Source organism: Parus major, chromosome 13 (genome assembly GCF_001522545.3).
Source record: "Parus major isolate Abel chromosome 13, Parus_major1.1, whole genome shotgun sequence".
In the NCBI taxonomy this organism is placed as follows: domain Eukaryota; kingdom Metazoa; phylum Chordata; class Aves; order Passeriformes; family Paridae; genus Parus; species Parus major.
The window spans coordinates 6,967,225-6,981,935 of record NC_031782.1 but is presented as its reverse complement, the minus strand read 5'-3'; the positions used below and the strand labels follow the sequence as shown (position 1 = coordinate 6,981,935).

Sequence of the window (14,711 nt, the reverse complement as noted above, 5' to 3'; positions counted from 1 at the left end):
TTGCTTACAAAACCACATCTTTAAGCAGGATATTTGTCAAGTTGCATTTATTGAAACACGGTTGCAGTAAGCTGCTGAGTCCACTGATACCTACAGGAAAGTACAGATCACCTCTCACCACCCCAGAGTTTTAACGCCCAGACCCCCCCTGCTCATGGCACAGCCATGCAGCGCTTTGAACCAAGGCCCCCTGGGCACCCCCAGCAGCGGGGGTGGTTCCCCCGTGTCACTGTTAACACTCTCTGGGTCAGTGCTCTGGGAGGGGTCAGTGCTCAGCAGCTGCTGGGCCAGAGCACAACAGTCACACAGGACATGGCTGAGAGTGTGGTTACAAGAAGCTGGAGGTCAAGAAGGAGTGAGTTCCAGTTTTTAAAAGGAAGATTTATTTAACAAGTTTCACTTAGCGCAATACACCTAAAAAGGAAATCACAATACAATGAAAGATTAAATCAAGGCCTCAGAATTTTATACGAACACCAAGACCAAAATCCTAAAGTAGCCGTATTGCGTCTCAACATGTTTCCCCCATTAACTTAAAAAAAAAAAAAGCTTTAACATGCCTTACAGGATATTAAAAGAAATAAACTAGAACTAACATGCCAAATGTTCACTTTGATTTTCAGACACAGCTCCTATATTGGTTCTTTACAAAAAAGCATGTCTCTTTCAACATGTATTCAAAACAGTGTTGGATGTAATATGGTATAAGAGCAACATTTAACATAATTCAAACAGCTTTAACCTAAATACGCTTACTGCTTAAATACACTCCTACAACAAAACTAATTTGAGAAACGCTCCAAATTGTTTAACAGTTATAGTCTTTACTTGGTTATTACATCCTAGATGAATGTTCATTTCTGTATGTTCAAAAATACTGAACCTGAAAGGTTTTAAAACAATCCTGAATTCACTTACAGTAAAGCATAAATCACAAGCTCGTATTGCAAAACTGTTAAACTTAGTTTTTTGTTTTTTTGTTTTTTAAAAAAGATGTGACCAAAAGTCAGCGATTGGTTACATTCCCCAGCCACCACTCATGTTGGACATGTTGGACATGCCGCCCATGCCGTTCACTCCCATGGATGCGCGGTTCCCACTGCTGTAGTAGCTGCTGTTCATGGCGCCCTGGCTCCCGGGGTCTGAGGGGGAAACCGACAGCAGGTTCACAGCTGCCTCAGGCCGACTCGAAGCATCCTTGCCCCAACGCCTGTCCTTGCTGGGCCACCTCGTAAATACCGTCTACCGTGCCCAACGCTGCAAAGTGTCAGTTTACAGCTCCGTACCCAAAGTCAGTTATCGGATGTTCAACGACAGCACGAGCTCTGCATCACCCCGTTCCCAAGCCAGAGCTTTACCACTGCTCTGGGGGAATAGGGAGGACCCAGCCTCCCATGACCCCCTCCCCCATTTGTACTGTGGTGGTTAAACAAAGCTGGTCTCCAGCTTTTGGATTAAGAAAAGATGTGATCAGAGCAATGCAAGTCTGAGACTGGCATTTCCTGCCCCTTTAAGAATAGTTTTCCACATTTCCCCCCCTCAGATCCCCATTGGAGCTTTAAATTGATTTCCCCCCCCCCCCCAATTCCCCAAGTCACAGAAGCCACATTTTTAACTTTCAGAGCCTGTGCTGCCCAGGTTAGAACACAACCCTTCAACACCAGTGAAGGGTATGTTAAGCCAGCTGCACCTGGCTCAATGGAAACAAAAAAAGAAATGCTCTTACCATAGCCACTCATGCTGCTTTGACCTCCATATCCTCCGCCATAACCCCCACTCAGCTGCTGGTTGCCTGGAGCACCGTAACTGGATTGGCTCCCTTTAAGTTAAGGGTAAAAACATTAAGAACTTGCCGGTCAAGATCTACTCATCATCAACCCCAGCCCTCACCCAACCAACAGCCCCTGCACTCTGGCACTACCTTGCTCACACCAAGGGAAGTTTAACATGCTCAAGGAAAGTGATGGGGTTTCTAAAGACATCCCTGCAATCAAGCAGCAACAAGAACTTTAGAAGTTACTTTTACAATTTCTGTGGACTATACTAAACAGGATTGATCTGTACTGTAACACACCCCAAAAGACTTTAACTTAGCTTTAAAGGACCTTACACAGGAGTGCTGTCCTTTCAGAAGCACAGCAGCTCATTAACTGGAGTCAGTCATGTGCATATGGCCCTGACAAACTTATTCCTGCTCCAGAGTGGTTGTGCCTCACATCACAGCAGTGCTGTGGCTCAGACACAGATACCTCTGTTTAATCAAACACCTCTTCACCTCATCACTTGCCTATACTACTTTCTGTAGTTTCAGTATCAGCATTAAACTACAAACATTTTGTAACCAAATATTATAAAAGTAATAGTGTATCCACACACCCCCACCCCCCCCAGCACCTCCAAGAAAGGAGCTCCCACAGAAACCAACCCCACCTTCATCTCCGAAACCAGCCCAGCTGGGTGTCAGGAGGGTATCTGTCTTAGAGGCACAACAGCAACAGGCATTTAAGACTTGTGCTACAAACACACATTTTAGATTTTTTTAAGAATTCTGGGGTTTGCAAGAGCAATTCAGACAATTTCTCCCAATTCCAAGTATCTCTCTCTCACCACCACCAAGACTCGGCTTGAATGGCAGGGTCACATGCCAGATACATCCTCCATCACCGAACTATGTTCTGGTATTCCAAATAGGGAAGGGGAAGGAAAATAAAAAGGATAGGCATCTCCCAGATTTTGCACTACCACACTCCCAAAGAAGCCACTCATTCCACCAAGCATACCACACTCAGCACCACAAGTTTATTCAACCTACTAAAGCTCAAATGTATTCTCAAAAGGTTTATGTACCTGGCAATGTGCTAGTATTCCAATCTTGGACTACCCCTTCCGACTCCTTGACTGTGTGATTAAGACAGAATGTTGAATTTCAGTTTTGATGCCAGGCACACAATAAGCAGGAGCTGTATAAAATAAGCCAGCTTCCACAGCAAGCACTTGTTTGGAAGTGCAGTTAGACTGTTACATACCCATTGCTCCCATCATCTGACTACCATAGGCACCACCAGTTCCTCCTGCTGTAGAATTCAGGAAGAGCTCTACATATCTGTGTTCTGGAAGAAGAAAGTTTTCCCATGAGAGCATTTCACACCAAACCTGTACAGCTTGTCTCACTGCAAGTGAGACTGCACTGAAACCTTCGGCATTCCAGTTGCAGCAGATGCACTGTGCAGTGCTGTCAGCTCCCTAAAGCCACTGCTCCTGAGCGGTCGGACTTACGCATATTCGCTTTGTCTTTGGACATAGCGGCCACTGCGTCCTCGTGAGTAGCAAATTCAACATCTGCCTCTCCGGTTACCCTGCCATCTGGTCCGATTTCAATGTGTACTCTTACAGGGTTCAGAGGTGAGAAGAACTACACATGGAACAGTCACACAGATTAAAACGCACCAATGCAACAGTTTGGGTTTACAACAAGCCATTTTCTCCAGAGGAACACTCCAGCTGCAGTGCAGCTGGCATGTCCCACAAAGCCCCTGGGACCCAAGGCCATGCACTGGGGAGCAGCATGAGGCACTCACGTTGTAGATGTCATTCTCTGTGGCTCTGTAGGGCAGACCTCGCATGTGGACGCAGTGGCCGGTCGTGCTCTGGAAGGTGGACGATCCGTCGCCGTACCTGTGGTCCGACATCCCTGCGGAGAAAAGAGTCCATTCTAGGTCTTTCAGATGTATTTTAGTTTCTTTTGGGACATGTCGTAAGTTCAGTTACTGTTCCTATTAGAGATCCTTACCTCTTCCAAATCTATCAGAACCAAACCCATAGCCATCATTATACCCATTGTAGTCATCATAACCTCCATAACCTAGAAATAGATTGGACATGTTCATTTCAACTACACAAAGATCCAAATAAACTTTCATTTTGACTACAGAAAGATCCAAATACACAGTACACACTGCAAACAATGACCACTACAACATTTCATTTCTTCTACAGCATTTCATTTCTTCTACAAGAATTAAGGCCAAGGACACATATACAGCTGGGGAGACACTAACAGGTCCAAGAGTTGCTGCTTTTCAAACGAGCAGCTCCCTGGGCCTCCGTGCACTTACCTCCTCCGTAGGCTCCACGCCTCATTCTCTCCAAGCTACTTCCTCTACCCAGACTGTTGTATCCGCGCGTCAGGCCAGGCCTGTCGTACGGACCAGGTCTCTGCATGGCCAACAGCTTGCGGGGAGGGTCATAGTGAGTGCGCACCTCTGCTCGACTACTCTTGAAGATCTCAATGTACCTACAAGTGTTTGCACAGGGAGAAGTCAGTCTTTGATTCCTTCCACAAACACCTCACAAGTTCACATTTACAACAAGCCATTTAGTCATAGCCTTGACACTGGCAGTAATTTTAAGCCAGGTTTCTTAACGTTATGTAGGCAATGACTATTATTAGCACTACATTACATTTAAATCAGTGTATTTTCAAGAAATTAAAATTACTGAAGGGTTTGTGCTCCACATACTTTGCAGTATCCCAACCTTAAGGGTGGGGGAGCAATACTGATTCCCCACCCACCTCCCCCCAGTTTAAAAAGTTAGTCAAACAATGTAGGAGGGACTGATGTCCACTCAACTCAGCACGGTTGCTCAAGGCAACGGAAACAGAGGGTTAAAAACCCGATCTCCACCGAGAGTTTAACCCACCAGGATGCCACAGATAGCTCTGCATGTACTACTGAACCCAGCCTATGCTTCAGTAATTCAGCGTAGGCATAAGGTGCATGCTTCAATGAAAAATAGTCACAAGTAAAATTGAATAAAAACCCTTTGTGACAATTTCTTGAAAGCTATGCTTATTACATTGAAGATTAATACAAGTAAGTAATTTTGTTACATTTCAACTTATAAAACAAGTTTAGAAAGTATCACATTTTCTTATGGTAGTAAGAATACTGTGCATGTCTTTAGAGCTAAAGGCAGAATTGGTGCTATTTGAGAAGTTAAAGCCATAGTCTCTCAACTTTGTCATTTCCAAACTGTAGTTTTGAATGCCTATTATTACTCATTTTCCAAAGCATGTTTTAGTTTATCTCAATTTTGTCCTGTATTTTTTGGGTAGATTTAATAGTCTGTGCCACACACACTATAGCAATCAATATCTTTACTCATCACCAAGTTAGAGACCAAAACACTGTTTTGATTGGGGTGCTAACATTTTCAGAAGAGAGAATATGGATTTAATTGTTTACCATAAGAAAAGTGACAGAGCCAACCAACCATCCATCCCCACCTGTGCCCTATTCTTTCCTTGTGTTTCTTTAGAGCCTTTTCAGCTATTTCCTGTGAAGCAAACTGCACGAAGGCCTCCCCCGTACTCCTCCCCTGGAAGTCCACCGGCAATGTTATCCCATTTGGCACGATTTCCAACCCTTCAACCCAAGGACAAATAACCCCAGTAGGGGGGCAATATTAACATCACAAGCCCAGTCATGAGTTTTTTCTTATAGCTTTAAAAACACCAGAATTTAAACACTTTTAAGCAAATGGTATGTTGATTCTAGAACACCAGAATAAAAAAGGCACGTCAACAAAGAGCTCCATGATCACATACCATTCAGTTCAGGTTCTTAACCCACCCTGCAGAGCTCAGAAATGCTCTGAGGGTCAGGGACAGCCCCTCAGAGAAGGCATCTAATGCAGGGTGCGTTAAGAACTTCACACATTATTACAAACCTCGTCAATTCTGTGAAAGTATTTAAGAGGAACTTTTTAAGAGAACTTAAAATTCAAACATAGCAAGTTAAACAGTTTTATATAGAACAAGTAATTTTACTAGAGGTCACTTAGATAAAATAATTAGTCTTATGCAAACATTAAGTTTCAGCATTGTTTTGTTGGGTTTTCTTAATCTTTAGGAGTGCTTAATTAAGAAAAAAATCATGAAGCCATTTTTAAATATTAGTTCCTGAACAGAAGAGACACATTTTGTATAATAAGCACATAAACAACTTATAAAGCTTGAATTACTTCACCATGTAAGAAAAAAACAGTTTAAAATGCACATACTTAGAAATTGCTCTTGTTCATATCACCAATTCAGAAAACAAAAAAACAACTTCTGAGACTGTAAAACTGGAAATGTTTCTACTGTATTTTAAAGCAAAACAGTAAGCTCTATCATATCTTGTTATAGCAAAACATTTAGAAATCTAGTATTTTGAAAATAACAAGTGAAATCCTAAACAATCAACAGATTCCATTCTTAGACATTTTAATAGTCTAATTCCAGTTTGTAAAACATAAAACAGCTGCAAAAAAGTAAAAATTAGTCAAAACAAGACATTATCTCTTCATCCATAAAAACTCTGAGCTAGGCAATTTCAGGGGTCTGGTGGGGGTTTTTTCCCCATAGGAAGAGAAAGGGGCTAATCTGTACTTGGGTAGAGTTCAGCAGGTTTTCTCTGAATTTTTTTCAATACTAGTTCTATGTAGGGAAGAGGTCATGGGCCCTTACTGAGAACCTGCTCCTCACACAGAGCCCAGTGTTGAGGGTGCTCTACACCCTTCACTGACCAGGGCAAATCAGCCAAGGCTAGGGGTAGAAATATCCTCCCACATGAAATATTCAGATTTATTTGGAAAGCAAGACACTTTTCTATAATCCTTAATTGAAACAGCAGGTCCCACCAAGTATAAATTTGAGCAACTTTTTGGCTTTCCCTAAATTATTTAGTTATCAAGTACTTTAGGAAGTAATCCAAAGGATTTGTCATGCCCAGAAAACTAGTGAAGAATTGGTTTATTTACTTTTAATACCCATGATAATACTGTTGGGCAGTACTACTGGGCAATCCATGTTTTTTGGTTTGGTGGGGTTTTTTAGCATAAACCAATAGTGCTACAGCTACTACTTTTATCCCACATACCTGAAAAAAACTGTACAATTTCTTCTTTACTACAGCCAAATGGGAGTCCTCTAAGACGTACAAAACCATCATTAGCTGTATCAGGGCTGTTGGGACCAGTATGCTTCAGAACCCAATCCATTTCAACGTTGTTTGACTTGAAAACTGTAAAAGGCACTTAGAATTAATGCATTCTGGAGTAGGGAAGAGTTTTTAAAGTCATTTGCCTTGAAATTAGTCAACTTATGATATGCAAGTCCATCTGTCCTTTCACATGCATTTTAAAGAGACAAGAAAAGCAATTTACCAAAAACCCATCAAGCACAAACACAATGTAGTCAGTTACTAGACCAACTAAGTCAAACCTTCAACATATCTGTGTCCCATTGTTTCTCTGTCTTTTTTCAGGGCCAATTTCACATCTTCCTCTGACTCAAGTTCAGCAAATGCTTCTCCACTTGGTCTGCCCTCCCTGGTATAGATGAAACGGATACCCAAAGCCCCGTTCAGAATTTTGCAATCTGAAAATTAAACAGGAAGGCAGAATTACATTATTACAGGAACAGTGTTACTTTGGAAGTTTCAGAGAGCTAAAACAAAAAAATGTACTGAGTACCAATTACACCACAACAACAAAATCAGCAGCATTCTTGTTATAACTTAAAAATGACTAATTAACCAAGATGCTAACTGCAGTTAGCCTACAGATCAGTATTAAGCAAATACAAATTACCCATTTCCAAAGCTTTTCTGCCTCAAGTTGAACATACTATCTGATTTTGATCTTAACTTTCTTATTAGTGTGAAATAAATAATAATAACAATCAGTGTTAAGTGCAATAAAGTAAATCAGAACAGAGTCCAATACAGCAAATTCCTGAAGCAGTTTTAAAAGCTCTAGTCACTGCAGAAAGCATATATTTATCGCCAATATTTATTACTGCAGAATGCTGAGAATTTGGGGAAGGATACACACTTAACAAGAGTCTATTGGGACAACACAAGAAGTAAACTGATTTAGCTTCAAAATTCTTCCTTCAGGTTGAACATTTTTTAAAATAAAACCCTCTCTCTCCTAGTTACTCAAGCAGCAAAGGCAGTTGCGGCTATCCCAGCAATTCAGACACTAAGCTCCTCTGTGCTGCGTGAACATGGCTGTGCATACCAGGTTCTGGCTGAAGCACTTGTTGCACTACAAACCACGCTGGCTACTGAATGCCTCCTGCTCACTACAGTATTCCCACTGCCAAGCATCCCTGGGAGGGATCCAGAACTGGTAGCAGCGCCCAGCCCCTCTCCCACACCTCTTACTCCCCCCACAGCCCCACTTACCGGAGAAGAACCTCTGCACCTCCTCAGTGGAGCAGGACCAAGGCAGCCCCCGGACTTTCACCACATATCCCTCACTGCTCTCTGTGTTGAGCATCACATTGGGGGTGAGGCTCTGCTCTGTCTCTGCTTCTGTGGTTGCTGGAAAGACCAGAACGGGTCCTTTGAGATACTGCTCAGCACGGCCGCCACCCGCACCCCCTCAGAGCGCCCGGCGGCCCCCCTGGCCTGTGCCCCGGCCGGCCCTCCCTGATCCTCCTCTGCCTTAGGCGCTGCCGCCTCACACACACGGCGCCGCTCCCGCCCCCGGCCCGCGCCCTGCCCCTTCCCCGCACGCACACATGGTGGGGCTCCGCGCTGGTTCTAGGGCTCCGAGCCTGATCCGCTGTCCGGAGAGCGCCTAGTCCCGGTCAGGCGGCAGCGAGCAGGCGAGCCTGTAGCGAGAGCGCGCTAGGAAATGGCGGCGGATGCTCCCGCTTCCGCTGGGCCGGGCTTTCCTCCGCACAAAGAGCGCGGTCCCAGACGCCGCCCTGGCGGGCCCGCGGCAATGGCGCAGCGCCCGCGGCCGGTTCGCAGAAAGCAGCGTGTGGCGAGCGGGTACTGAGCACCGCGAGCCCTGCGCCGAGCACGGTACCGGCAGCGGCGTGGCCCGGGCGGGTGCGGGGCGCGCATGTGCCCCGGTGCAGCCCGGCCCCGCCCCCAAGACCCCGCGCGCCGCCTGTGCGCACGCGCTGCCCGCCGAACAAAGCCCCGGCCCCGCGCGCCCGGGGCGCCGCTCGCCGCACTGCGCGTGCCCCGCGCGCCCCCGCCCCGGCCCGTCGCGGCTCCCGCGTGGTGCGGACACCGGAGCGCTCTGGCTGCACACACCGCGTGTGGGAACTAGCACTTACCAGCTTCAAAGGCTGACGCTACCCCACGTGAAACAATCTGCTCGCTTCGGTCACTGAAGCCTGGTGTGTTTGGAGGAGATGGGGAAAGAAGAGACAATGGGTCATAATTATCATAAAAGTACGGAAAAGTTAATTCCCTCCCATTTCTTCCAAACACACCAGACCTAGCTAGATATCACCTTGAATCTCAGTATTACCGAGGAGGAAAGAGGAAACTGGAATAACTCATCATCTAAGAATCCTCCATCCCCTTTCCCCTTGGATAACCAGCTCATGTTTCAACTTGTCTATGCAGGTGATACAGGACCCATGCCTACAGTTAAGCAAGCTTCTAGACCCCTGACACAAGTATTTGGAGCCCAGAAGCTGCTCTTAGTCTCCGGCTGAACACCATTCATTCACGAGTATTTCTTCTCCAGTCAGAACCAAAACAAACTGAGCCTACATCTCTCATGTAACTTTTTGTTTGACGTGTTCCGGATTACTAACAACTACCCCTCCCCCACAGCTGGAGGCTTTTTGACTTTTTTTTTTCCCCAGTACATGCTCAAGTTTACATAAGTAAATCAAACATGGCGAACCCGCTTACAGAAATGCAAATTAGATCATTAAGTGGAACCGTGCTACAGTCACTTCCTGCACAAAGCTCTCTTCTCCATTTCACTTGCCGAACGCCCATTTTGTAACACCGCGGCGGCAGGAGCGGGGCAGGAGCGGGGGAGGGGGCAGCGCCTCCGCCTTTTCTCTGGGAGGATTGGCGGGAAGCGGCCATCCCGCCCACCCGCCTGGCGGGACGCTTAAAGTGCGCCGGAGCAGCTGGGAACCCCTCGAGTTCCCGCTCGGCACAGCCATGTCTACCCCCGCCAAGCGGCACTGCAAGAGCCCCGCCGGTTCCCTCGAATCCAGCTTCCAAAAACGCCTCAGGAAGATTTCCATCGAGGGGAACATCGGTGAGCGAGGCGGTGCGGGAGGCGGCTGAAGGTGGCAGGGGAGTCCGGGGAGGAGGGGGGGTTCAGGCTGCGAGCAGCCCAAAGGGTCAGGGGAGACTGGGAGAGAGAGGGGCGCGGCTGCGGCGCTTGTCCCCATGGCTCTGCGGGCAGCGGGGGGTTCTGCAGGGAGAGCCGCATCGGGACCCGAGAGCCCGGAACAAGGCTGGGGCGGACGGGAAGCCCCCCGGGCAGGGTGCCCGTCAGTCACACCAAGGCGCAGGGCAGGCTCGGGAGCACAAACCCCCGGTGCCTCCCGGCCCGTTCGGGGCTCCAGCGCTCGCTCGCTCCCTCCCGCCCGCGCCAAGTCCCAGCGCCTGCGCGGTCGCTCCCTCGCTCTCTCCCCAAGCTCCGCCCGCCACCGCCGCTCCTAAAATGTCGGCTGCTCTTCGGCAGCCCTCACCGCCCGCCCGGCCGGGCGCGGCCCCTCTGGCGTGGCAGATTAGCGCTGTTTGCTTTCTCGGCGCACCCGGCCGGCCCCGCACCTCAACAGCCTCAAACCCTGTCCATTAATAGCACCAGAGCAATCAACCCCCACCCCTTTGTGAACTGCTCTAATCTTCCGCAGCTGCCGGGAAGTCAACGTTTGTCAAGCTGCTGGAGAAAAACAGCGATGAGTGGGAGATCATCCCCGAGCCCATCGCTAAGTGGTGCAACATCCAGACAGCCGAGGATGAGTATGAGGTGGGTAGGCAGAGTTTGGGCCAGAAGAAACTGCAGGGAGTTCCACAACCAGGGAGCTATGCCAAAATCCAACTATACTTAGTCTGCATCGGCCAGTCATCCCCACTATCATACCACAGTTGGTCAGGCACTCAAATTCTAAAGGCAAGATATTGCTGAAATGTATATTCGAAATCACATCCCCTACTCCATGTGAATCACACTAAAATCTGTGACTCAAACTACTCAAAGAAGCTATCATGAAAACCACCATTACCTGAGGAAAGAGTTGTTAGGTCCTATGCCTAAGCATTTTCTTAGTAATAAAAAGAAAGCCATCAATTCTTACTTAAATCAGAATTCTGGATTAAGAAAAGCAGTACATTCATATTAACTTTTTTCTCTTGCCTTCTAGGAACTTTCAACATCTCAGAAGAGTGGAGGAAACTTACTTCAAATGCTGTATGACAAACCCACAAGATGGGCTTACACGTTTCAGACTTACGCCTGCTTGAGCCGAGTAAAAGCACAATTAAAACCTGTCTCAGCCAAGCTACTTGAAGCAGAACATCCAGTGCAATTTTTCGAGAGATCTGTGTACAGTGACAGGTAATTACTCCCACAGCACAGCAAGAACTCACATTAACAGTTTCCAGAGCTTTAAAGATATGAAGCCGAGAAAATACTTGATACTTAAAATTTGCAAGGGAGCAGGCTTAAGGCTTTTTTTTTTTTTTCCCCATACCATCATTCTGTTCTAATGACCAATGTTTTGGTAGTTCACTTTTGTTATTCCTGGCATGAGACTGATGTCTTGCATTGCAGATACGTATTTGCTTCCAACCTGTTCGAGTCTGGAAACATTAATGAAACAGAGTGGTCTATTTATCAGGACTGGCACACATGGCTTTTGAATCAGTTTCAATCAGATATAGAACTGGATGGCATGATCTATCTCAGAACCACACCTCAGGTATGTTCACTAAAAATAGAGGTTTTTCAGTTCCAATTTCGTTTTCCAGAGGTTTAAGAGGATGTAAGAAAATTTTTCTAGATTTAACTCATTTATGTTCAGCCAAGCATTTAAATTAATGCTCACTAGTGTCTAGCATTAGTCCTTCCAAGTTAAGGGCCACTTGATCCGTTTAGCTGATTTAACCTACAACACATGACTAATGACCAAGTTTATACTTTTTTTTTCTCCCTAGAAATGCATGGAAAGACTACAGATGAGGGGAAGAGAAGAGGAGCAAGGAATTGAGCTTGAGTATTTGGAAAACCTCCACTATAAACATGAAACCTGGCTTCATGAAAGGACTATGAGGTAGGAATACATTTGCTGTAGCAAGTTTTAACTTACAGGCAAGGCTCTTTCCTACTTTAAGCCTCAGATTTATAGAATTTAGATTGTCTAGTTTCACTCAGGCAGATGAATAGACTTGTATTTACACCCATTTCAGGCTGGGTCAGTTCAGATGGAACTACATCTAATTTAAAACCTTTGTTAAGCATTAACTTCAACTAGGAAGCTTTACAGTTTTAATGCCAGCAAGGATATGGATTTTGCTAATTGGAAGGACTCAGGAATATGATACTTAAAATGACGTTCAAGGGCCAATCATACACTTCTTACCATGCAGTTTCTGTTGCAATGTAAGGGGCAAGACAAGGCCCCAACTACCTTTAAACTAGCAGGACTGCATTTCAACAAAGTTTAAATATTAATCCTAACTTCAATTTAAACAATAATCAGACTTCTGGCAGACCTGTTACACACAAGAAACCTAATCAGCAACTGAGTGATCTCTGCACACCTTCCCACAACTTCCTTATTGACTCTTACTGGCTTTCCCATCTAAGGAATCTCTGAACATGAAAGCATACTCTAGATTTTTCCCTAGGAGTCCAACATATTCTACTGAATGGGAAATATTACAATTCCAGGAAAAGTACATTATCAGTTTGATCTACTTGAAGTTTCACATGGGATGACCCAAATGCTTATGAGACAGAAGGCAGTGCATAGTGTTGAATTTTGGGAATGTTTATGTTGTGTATTCATTCCAAACCTGTGTGTACTCATTCCATACCTGTAAGCAAGCACTTCCTCTGTCTGTAATAAGAACACTTAAGTGTTTGAGCACAAGTTAGGATGTTGTTCAGCACAAATACTGCGTTTTAAAAATGCTTTCCACATTGAAAATAATTACTACTGGCTCCTATCTGTTCCTAAACAGAAGCCAAAATGGTCCTGCTTATGTCCAAGACATTTTTAATATCACTCTCACAACCTGTTTAAGACATTATCCTCATGAAAGGAAGCTTTTAAAATGCATCTTCTTAAGTGGATTAGGTTGGGGAAGATACTGGACAAGTGAGATTTTGAAAAAAATACTTTGTCTCTGTGACAAGAACGAGATAAAGGAAATTAAGGAAAAATCTTCCCCCCATCTGTACATTACAGATAGATACTAAGAGTTCACATTTGTGAAATATATGAAGAGTGATTAAAGACAAACTTTATATGGGCTTTATATTTAAGTTTTAGGCATCAACATATCAGGTGCATGTGGTCATCAAGAGCAGGGGTCTTGAATGCACAGTATCTCATGTAGTTTTTACTCAAACCATGTTCTTCCATTTAACAGAGTTGATTTTGAGAACATTAAGGAGATTCCTATTCTAGTTTTGGATGTTAATGAAGATTTTAAGAACGATAAAATTAAACAAGAGTACTTGACTGATAAAGTAAGTATCAAGCAGTGGGGGGTTTATATCTGTTTTTCTTCTGCAGTTATTCAAGCAGTGACACTTCCAACGGGGGGGGGGAATAAACACCCATTTGAGGAGACAAGGTGGTAATAAAGAGGTCAAAATTATATTTTACTAATTAAAAGGAAAGGCATGACTTGAGAAGTACATGCCTAAAGAAATTCTGGTAGAGTTGTTTGGCCAGTCCACGGGGAAAAAAAAAATCCACCTAATACTTAAAAGCATGAGGAAGTACTCTTCTAGCAAACCCTATAAACCATTTTCTTCATCTTGTTCTGGGTCATCAATTTGAGATTACTGAAGAATGACTCCTTTAAGCCAAGACTAATTCCCTCAATTAAACAGCTCTAAATAAACTTCGAAGGGGAGCACAATGCTTAACTGCGGAGGTATTTGTCGTTACATTCTCATGGAAACCAGCAATTAATAGCTTCATTTTGAACAGACACTCAGACATGCCATCTTCTACTTCACCCCTCTGAAAGGCCACATGCATTTCAGGTCATGAATTAAATGTAGGGCAAAATATCACTGGAAAACTATAGTAACAGACTATTTCTTCCCAAATAAAGGGAAAAGCCTGATACTTTAGCTTTTAATGTACCAAATAATACATATACAATTTTTTTTAAATAGGTCAAGTCGTTCCTGACTTCTTTGGAAGATGAAAATTAATTCGAATAATAAGTCAGTGAAGTTCATCTGCCAATCTGTGTGTTCAAAAATTTAAACAAATGCCTGTATAGCTTATTTTAAAGCAAACCTGAAATGTAAAAACAAAGTTGTTTATTTTTCTCCTTGTCTGAGCTCTGTGGGTTTTGATAGATCTTTTTGTATAGCTAAAAAGAATAAACATGGGGTGCTTTGATAATGTTGTTTTTTTTTTCCTGTACATTCTCTGCTATTTAATAAAGATTTTAAAAATCCTATTGCCTCTGGAGTTGCTCTCCCCGCGGGGGAGCTCAGCAGTCGTCAGAGGCCGACACCCAGTAAACAGATAGCAGGCGCTGAGCAGGATTGTTTTGCAATAACTGGCACGGGTTCACCATTTTAAGACGAGACTGTTATGGCGTCCAGAAACCTTTACTTTCAACTTCTGCTTTACTGAGTGGCCGTTTCCACCGGCTTTACGCTACTTAAGGCTGGACGTTAGACCTGTAATAAACTGT

At 44.6% G+C, this 14,711-nt stretch overlaps 2 protein-coding genes across 30 annotated transcripts; one reads left to right on the top strand and one right to left on the bottom strand.

Annotated features, from left to right (window-relative positions):
• Positions 1–356: 356 nt before the first annotated feature.
• Positions 357–9,216, bottom strand: HNRNPH1 (heterogeneous nuclear ribonucleoprotein H1). Of its 28 annotated transcripts, none has more exons than XM_033517730.1 (15): positions 9,122–9,216; positions 8,235–8,372; positions 7,268–7,423; positions 6,924–7,067; positions 5,288–5,426; positions 4,116–4,294; positions 3,791–3,862; positions 3,579–3,712; positions 3,277–3,412; positions 3,027–3,110; positions 2,848–2,898; positions 2,431–2,514; positions 1,922–1,984; positions 1,727–1,819; positions 357–1,142 (listed from the first exon to the last, which is right to left on the bottom strand). In XM_033517730.1, the coding sequence occupies exons 2-15, from the start codon at positions 8,326–8,328 to the stop codon at positions 1,018–1,020; spliced, it is 1,554 nt and encodes a 517-aa protein (XP_033373621.1). In that variant the 5' UTR covers positions 8,329–8,372; positions 9,122–9,216; the 3' UTR covers positions 357–1,017. The 28 variants fall into 28 exon arrangements, 26 of the variants coding, with proteins under 26 accessions (XP_033373621.1, XP_033373620.1, XP_033373616.1 ...); XM_033517729.1 differs by lacking the exon at positions 9,122–9,216 and adding an exon at positions 8,571–8,665 and having other exon boundaries at positions 357–1,257; XM_033517725.1 differs by lacking the exon at positions 9,122–9,216 and adding an exon at positions 8,571–8,665.
• Positions 9,217–9,341: 125 nt separating this feature from the next.
• Positions 9,342–14,413, top strand: LOC107210687 (deoxycytidine kinase-like). Of its 2 annotated transcripts, XM_015641819.3 has the most exons (7): positions 9,342–10,071; positions 10,676–10,791; positions 11,186–11,379; positions 11,596–11,743; positions 11,979–12,094; positions 13,419–13,518; positions 14,179–14,413. In XM_015641819.3, the coding sequence occupies exons 1-7, from the start codon at positions 9,972–9,974 to the stop codon at positions 14,215–14,217; spliced, it is 813 nt and encodes a 270-aa protein (XP_015497305.1). In that variant the 5' UTR covers positions 9,342–9,971; the 3' UTR covers positions 14,218–14,413. The 2 variants fall into 2 exon arrangements, with proteins under 2 accessions (XP_015497305.1, XP_033373641.1); XM_033517750.1 differs by lacking the exon at positions 13,419–13,518.
• The last annotated feature ends 298 nt before the right edge of the window (positions 14,414–14,711 follow it).

Coding starts and splice junctions, on each gene's coding strand:
- HNRNPH1 (XM_033517725.1), bottom strand. Junction 7,424..8,234: donor GGTGCAGAGGTTCTTCTCCG/GTAAGTGGGGCT, acceptor TTTAATTTTCAG/ATTGCAAAATTCTGAACGGG. Junction 1,820..1,921: donor CTTCCCTTGGTGTGAGCAAG/GTAGTGCCAGAG, acceptor CTTAACTTAAAG/GGAGCCAATCCAGTTACGGT.
- LOC107210687 (XM_015641819.3), top strand. CDS start 9,972: ATGTCTACCCCCGCCAAGCGGCACTGCAAGAGCCCCGCCGGTTCCCTC. Junction 11,744..11,978: donor ATCTCAGAACCACACCTCAG/GTATGTTCACTA, acceptor TTTTCTCCCTAG/AAATGCATGGAAAGACTACA. Junction 13,519..14,178: donor AAGAGTACTTGACTGATAAA/GTAAGTATCAAG, acceptor TTTTTTAAATAG/GTCAAGTCGTTCCTGACTTC.